The sequence below is a fragment of the Bos taurus genome, chromosome 4, assembly GCF_002263795.3.
Source record: "Bos taurus isolate L1 Dominette 01449 registration number 42190680 breed Hereford chromosome 4, ARS-UCD2.0, whole genome shotgun sequence".
In the NCBI taxonomy this organism is placed as follows: Eukaryota; Metazoa; Chordata; class Mammalia; order Artiodactyla; family Bovidae; genus Bos; species Bos taurus.
This window is the reverse complement of record NC_037331.1, coordinates 11,240,785-11,247,789: the sequence shown is the minus strand read 5'-3', so window position 1 is coordinate 11,247,789 and position 7,005 is coordinate 11,240,785. Positions and strand designations below refer to the sequence as shown.

Here is a 7,005-nt window from a genome sequence, read left to right as displayed (position 1 = left end):
TTCTCTACTAGTTAATGCTAGATGAAAACATTCTAGGAGTCAGAACTCAGTGCTGTAAACCTCCTGAGATTCGAAGCAGAGAGAGCTGGATCTGAGACCTGGTCTGTCAAACCACTTCATCTTTAGACAGGTCCCAAACAGCTGAAAGGTTATGGGGAGAAGTATCAAAGGTAATACAAAAAAAAAAAAAAAAGAGGGAGAGAGAGAGAAAGCGTTCTGAAGTTGCCAACACTCTTTCTGCAGAGATAAAACTTTATTTGAGGCGTCAAGCAATATACTGAAAGAGGTGTGTCATGCACAAGTGGTGTCCTTATTCCCATAATCGCACATCAGATGCTCTCTGTCCTCTTAAAAGGGGTGTGTGGTGCACAGGGATGAGAGGCATACAGCTTTCAGACAAGACCACATCTAGGTGAGCGCTTAGGAAAGTCTCATTTAAATTTCATTGTTACTCCTTTAAAAGGGGGTTGGTTTTATTTTGGAAAACGACAACAAACGACCTCTTCCACTGAGGAGGAAGTGTCTCCCCAGTTATTCATGAAATAATGCAGCTGCCTTTTTCTTTAAAGGGATTCTTGTCTTCTGGAATTCCTTTCACCAGAGGATCCTCTCTAGAACGTTCTTCAATATAGTTCTTTATTTCTTCTGAACATTTAGACACCTTAAGGAGAAAGGAGGGAAGGAAGAAAAAGAATCAGGATTGTTCAAACTTTGTCACCACCCTTTAGTGAAACTGACATAACTGGATACAACCAGCATTTTAAAAATCAAATAGAACAGACGAAAATATTAGTGTGCAGCACAGAGCCTATACAATATATATGAATGATATAGTCTATATGAAATAGATTTCTTACTACAGTAGCATCAAGAAAGTTTGAAAGTCACTGTATTAAAAATATTATCCCCAGCAGTTTCTATCCACTATGTCTCATGATTTCCTTCCTCTGCTAAAATATAATGATGGCAGGTCCACAATATTTGAGGAACTGAAACATACTCCACTTTCAATTTTCCATGCTAATGAATTGTTGCAGTGCAGCTACTCCCCAAATAGCTTTTGGGGTGTTTCCTGCAAAAATTCTCACTTTACTGAGTATGTGCCAGGTTCTTCAATTTCACAGAATGATAGAAGCATTGGAGAAAGTCTGATCTGGAAAAGTTAAAGTTTGTCCCAAAGTTTCCCCACCCCACGTGCAGCACCCCCAGATCCCTTCATCTTCCTCTCCCCCCAACCCTCCACCTGTGTTTCTGTGCAGAACTGATCATAAGAAAAGGCTTATCTGAGGCTTGTGTTTATGTAAGTAGTGTAAACTTTTTCTGAGTGGAGAAAGGATTGAACAGTTTCTTCAAAAAGCCTATCCTTAAGAGACAGTTTGTAAGAGTGATTGAGGGGAGTAAAAAGGCAAGGAGGAAAAAAAAAAAGATTACTGCTTAATGAGGATCTGCATTAACTAGTAAGAAATAAGTAAAAATTATAGACGTTCCAGAAAATTCTAATGGAGTCCTCTTTTTTTAATTTTATTTTATTTAACTAACTAGGCAATGTTCCCACTGATTTTGTTATCTAGATTAGTAATCTCCAAACTGTTTCAATGTTGATCGCTAAAAAATGTCTGCATATGTAGCCGAGAATGTACATAATTATTCACTTATACCTAAGTGAAGTTACTACTGTGTTAATACATCATGTATAACCATAAAACACAAACTAGAAATTATTAAAAGATCAGACTTTAAGACAACCAAAAAGACATCATTTTGCAATATACACACATATCAAATCACTATGTTATATGCCTAAAATTATTCACACAATGTTTCACGTCTATTGTACTGCAATTAAAATTTTTAAAAAATAAAAAACATTTTACTCTCACACCTCAAAGATTTCTTGGTACATCAGTGTGGAAGCCTCTGAAAATAAAATTTAAAACTAGGCAACACAGTTAAAATGTGGCAAAATAAAATCCTTACAAGTATCATTCTCTCGGGTAACATTTACGGACAATCATTGTGCGGGAATTTTAAGTAAATTCTCAGAGGTGATGACATAAGTATCCATAAGCTGCGCTCTGTGACCACTGAGAAATTTGCAGGTAAGACTCATATTGGGACTTCCCTGGCAGTCCAGTGGTTAAGACTGCCTTCCAGTGCAGGGGGTACAGGTTTGATCCCTGCTTGGGGAGCTAAGAGCTCACATGCCTCCTGGCCAAAAAACCAAAACATAAAGCAGAAGCAATACTGTAACAAATTTAATGAAGACTTTTAAAAATGGTCTATATCAAAAAAGAAAGGCTAAAAAATAGTTTTTAAGAAAATTAGACTCATGTTTCCCTAAATGGTTATGTGTTACCGAGCCTTCTTCATTAAGTGTCCAAAAAGATGTGTAATCTCCAAAAGTGAACAATGGCTTCTCTGATGTATTTCCTTCCATGATCAAGAGGATACGTTTGAACAACAATTAGCTACAAGCCAGAATTCAGCCTGTGAATCTGGCCTGAGCAGAACACACAGCTCAGATATTAACAGTTTATTGACTGGGCATCAGAAGATATGTGTCTTAGTGTTTTAATAATGTCTCTATCATTGTCTCTGGGGTCTCAAATAAGGAGCTAGTTAGCCTTCTTGGAATTCAGGTTGGTTTTTTAATCCTTCAAAGTGAAAGGGTTGAATGATCTCTAAGAGCCATAATGTTTTTCTAGCATGGACATGTTATAATTCAAAGTGCATAATAAAATGGTGGAATCTTACTATTAGGACTTAGATGTTTCTCCCTCTGTCCTCTAAGGTTTCCCTGAAAGTTTTCTTCCTTCTCTTCCTTCTCCCCAAGAAAGTAATTCCAGTAGTATGTGTCCTAAGGAGTGGAGGTGGAGAGCTGGAAGGGGGGAACTGCTGACGAACGATACCTCTAACTTCCACACAGTCTGCTGCATTTAGTGAAGTGTGCAAGTGTTAATTGCTCAGTTGTGTCCAACTCTTTGCAACCCCCATGGACTCCTCTGTCCATGGGATTCTCCAGGCAAGAATACTACAGTGGATTGCCATTCTCTTCTCCAAGGGATCTTCCCCACCCAGGGACTGAACCTTCATCTCTTGAATCTCCTGTGTTGGCGAGCAAGTTCTTTACCACTGCGCTCCTGAGAAGTCCGACAACAGGAGAGATGAGAAATCCTGGACAACTAGGGTAGTAGTAATGATGCGGAAATTACTTCTTGCATTTCTGGTGCCAATGAAGGGGTACAGAACTGAGCAAGACTTTATTTCCTAAGTGGTTTAAGAGACTGTCCTACCTCTGAATGATTTATAAATATATGATTCATTGTCCTCTTTACTGGTAGTTGTTATGAGAAGTGTGGGCAGACCCAGGTCTCCCACATTACAGGCAGATTCTTTATCAGCTGAGCTACCAGGGAAGCCCTAACTGCATCTAGACCCTTGCCCAATTTCTAATTTGAAGCTTTAGGTAAGTGGAGGACACATCTCTTTTTTTTTCCCCCTATAAGTTCTGCATTGTGATACAAAATATTAAAATATTCCAATTTGGCACAGACAACGCTTTACTTCAATCCATGCAACTCTGTTTAATATGTAACCTCTACGATTCACTGTGTCAAAAAGATCTAAGTGGCTAACAGACGGGTTTTGCCATACACAAAATGGGTCTCTTAAAAGTTTCAAGAAACAAGCCTATTCACTTTGTCCTATAACTTTGGTTTTTCCTTTAAACACAGCAGTATTTTTAAAGCTACAAAAACTTTCAACATGTACAGAAAGGACTTTGAACTTCAAAATTCTGGAAGACTAGGGATTTGGAAGTTACAGATTACATTTGAGAAAGGAAGTGTATTAAAAATACCCCCCCAAAGCCTGCATCTTCCAAATATTCAAAATGTGCCTTCTGAATAAAAAGACTTGTCACGAATAGAGTTATCGTAACTAAAGCAGGAAGGTAAGTGAACATATTCTCCATACCCACTTCCTTTCCATTGTTTTCCTTAACTTTTTCTAGTATTAAACCACAAAGTCAGTTTAAATTCTTCTTGCTGGGGAGAAAGAACTACATCATTTATCTTAAAAAATATCTATCCAAAAACCTTTTCCTGGACTACAGGTTGCCTGATTGAGGAAAAGGGGAAGGAATGAAGGCCTGTATTACCAGTAAAAACTTGAAATAAAAATGACAAAGTCTCCAACAAATTTCAGTGGAGACTTCTGAACACTGGCACATACATTCTCACAAAATCTGTGATCACTTCAGTGGTCTCTAAAATTTCTAATCATAATAACAAAAAAGAATGTTTGTATACAGTATATGTATAGTTATTTATAAATAAATACAGATACTACTGTATAGGTATTAGTTCACTGTGCATACTTACAAACCATAAAGTGGAAATTATAAAGGGAAGAAGTTTATAAACAAAGATGGATACTGTAATGTTTTGCTCCCAAGTCCCAGTGGACTGCTCATCACACTGGAGACCCCTGATGAAGACTCAAAACTAGATAATTCAAGACCCATTGTGATTAAGAAAGCCAAAGCCAAAACAAACAAACAAAAACCCATCTAACTTTTAAAAGCTATTCTTTCCCATTATGAAAAAGATCAAGGAACTAAACAGCCATCTGCCTTTTCCCTACAGCTTGGGTTTTTAAAATCAACTATCTAATAGCTGGCAGAATTTCTCGCTTGTTCTCATCCTCAAACATTTGGCTTTAAATTACTCATGATATCCTTGCTCTCCTTAACCTCCTATGATCTCCCCACATCAACAGGCAATTCTCAAGCACCACCGTAGAAACAAACAACTCTCCCCCCCACCCCCCACACCCACCCAAGAGCCAAGAAACTATTTGTTTTACTGCAACAAACTGGACAACACCAATCTTGGTTCATTTCACATAAGGAAATATTCTGGGACATCCAACTTGCCTGCTGTCTCTGCAACTTAACTTCTTTGCGAAGTTGCTCAACTTCCATCTTCAGCTTTTCCTTTTCTGGCAGATCTTCGATGTGAAGAGCCGGCATTTTCGCCCTAGAACTGGGCTCAGGGACAGCTCTGGAAGTGGAGCGGCTGCAAGTGCCGCAAACCAGGGCGCGTCCCGAACTAACTGTGCTGCCTGCGCGCCCCGCCCGCGCAGAAGGTGACCGCCTCTCCCAGCGGCGGTCCCCAGCGCCCGGACGAGATCCCCCCACGCCAGCTCACCCTAGCGTCCCAGGATCTTAAAACTCCTGCCCTTTTGGTCAGGTCCTCACAACACCAGGAGATCTGCCCCTGGGAGCCCGGGGAGGGTTGAGTTTGCAAAGGCGGCCCGAAGAGGCAGAGAGGCTGCGCACTGAGCGGTCTCCCGCGGGGATGCTGGCCCGACCCGGCCGGGCTCCCGACCCTGCCACGCCCGCGGGAGGACCCTCCTGGGCTGCGGCCCAAGGGTAGGAGTTGAGCTAGTCCACTTTCCTGGAGAAACAACAAAAGTTTTACTTTTTGTTCCTTCCCCACCTCCTCTTTTCCCAAGTCACATCCGGGTTTTGTTCGTGAAGCAAGAAAAGGAGGACACTACCAGGCAGGAAATAACGGCCTCTTCACTTCTCCAAGAGTTTCAAAAATACACAGCATGTAACTTTCCCCCCAGCTACACACATGTTTACTGTGGGGAAATGCGGACGCTTAAGAAAAGTCCCAAGAGGAAATCGAAACTGAGCTATAATCTCCGAAACGCGCACCACATCTGTTGATGTGAACACAACCAGTCTGCTAAATGCCTGAAATACATTTACAAATTTGGGATAAAAAGGGCATTGGGATGTGAATATTGTTTATGGCTCTGACGTTAATAAATTGGCATCCTCAAGAGCAGGGATTTTATTCTTTTTTCAGGGGAATGATTGTAGTGTTTGAAGTATAAGCAGATGGTCCTGGAGAAGACCGAAGTAGCAAATTTAAAGCCCTACCAGAAAGTATTTCTCCATTCCCTATCTGTCAAGGTTTGGATGACACTTGACACCAAGGGTTTTGAATTCCTGGCTCAAGCATCTTCCCGTATGTCTGCAGTGGATCCACTTAGTTTTGGTTTTTCCACTTTCTGGAAAGCCATATGAATCTCGCTGCTACTTTGTAAAGCCAGGAAGAAGGATGTGACAAATGTTTGCCTGCCATACAAAGTTACCCTTTAACTATCTAAAACCTTGTTAATGATGCTCAAAAGACTAGAAGAAAAATGAAGCGTGAAGAAAGGAAAATAAAGTATCTCAAGTGGTCAGATGCATATTTCCTTCTCCCCGGAAATGACCTCCTGCCTGTAGAGTCAAATTCAAGTTGAATGGACCTGGGGAGAGGGGAGGAGAGGATGAGATGTATGGAAAGAGTAACATGGAAATTTATATTACCATATGTAAAATAGATAGCCAATAGGAATTTGCTGTATGGGTCAGGAAACTCAAACAGGGGCTCTGTATCAATCCAGAGTGGCGGGATGGGGAGGGAGACAGGTGGGAGTTTCAAAAGGGTGGATTATATGTATACCTATGGCTGATTCATGTTGAGGTTTGACAGAAAACAGCAAAATTCTGTAAAGCAATTATCCTTCAATAAAAATTAAATAAATTAAAAAAAATTCAAGTTGAGTGTAGGCATTAACTGAGTATCTCAGAGTACTTGGCCTTAGACACCATAGCCATTCTCTGTGATGTAAGCAGAGGTTTTTCTGTTCATAATTCCTCACTGGGCTCTACCCACTTATCCTCATTGAATCTGTTAGAATGAAATGAATCTTTGATGACCACCCATGAGTTCCAGTCCTTGCTCTGCCACTGGCCATCACTAGGAAAAGTCACTTATTTTCTTCTGGATTTTGGTTCTCCAATTTGTGAGATATGTGATGGAGTAAGGGAGGGGTGAACTAGCTAAAGTGTGTTTCATTTCTAACTGTTTTTATGTATCTACATCTGATAAACCACTTTCACAAAGAAAAATATTTAGGAGCTTCATTTTCTATATTTGAAAT

General features: G+C 40.3%; 1 protein-coding gene across 1 annotated transcript; it reads right to left on the bottom strand.

Moving 5' to 3' along the window:
* Positions 1-237: 237 nt before the first annotated feature.
* On the bottom strand, positions 238-5,257 carry GNG11 (G protein subunit gamma 11). The gene is given in 2 exon segments (NM_001024523.1): positions 238-661; positions 4,937-5,257. Coding segments are annotated over 2 exon segments (222 nt in total). The 5' UTR covers positions 5,033-5,257; the 3' UTR covers positions 238-535.
* Between the last annotated feature and the right edge of the window lie 1,748 nt (positions 5,258-7,005).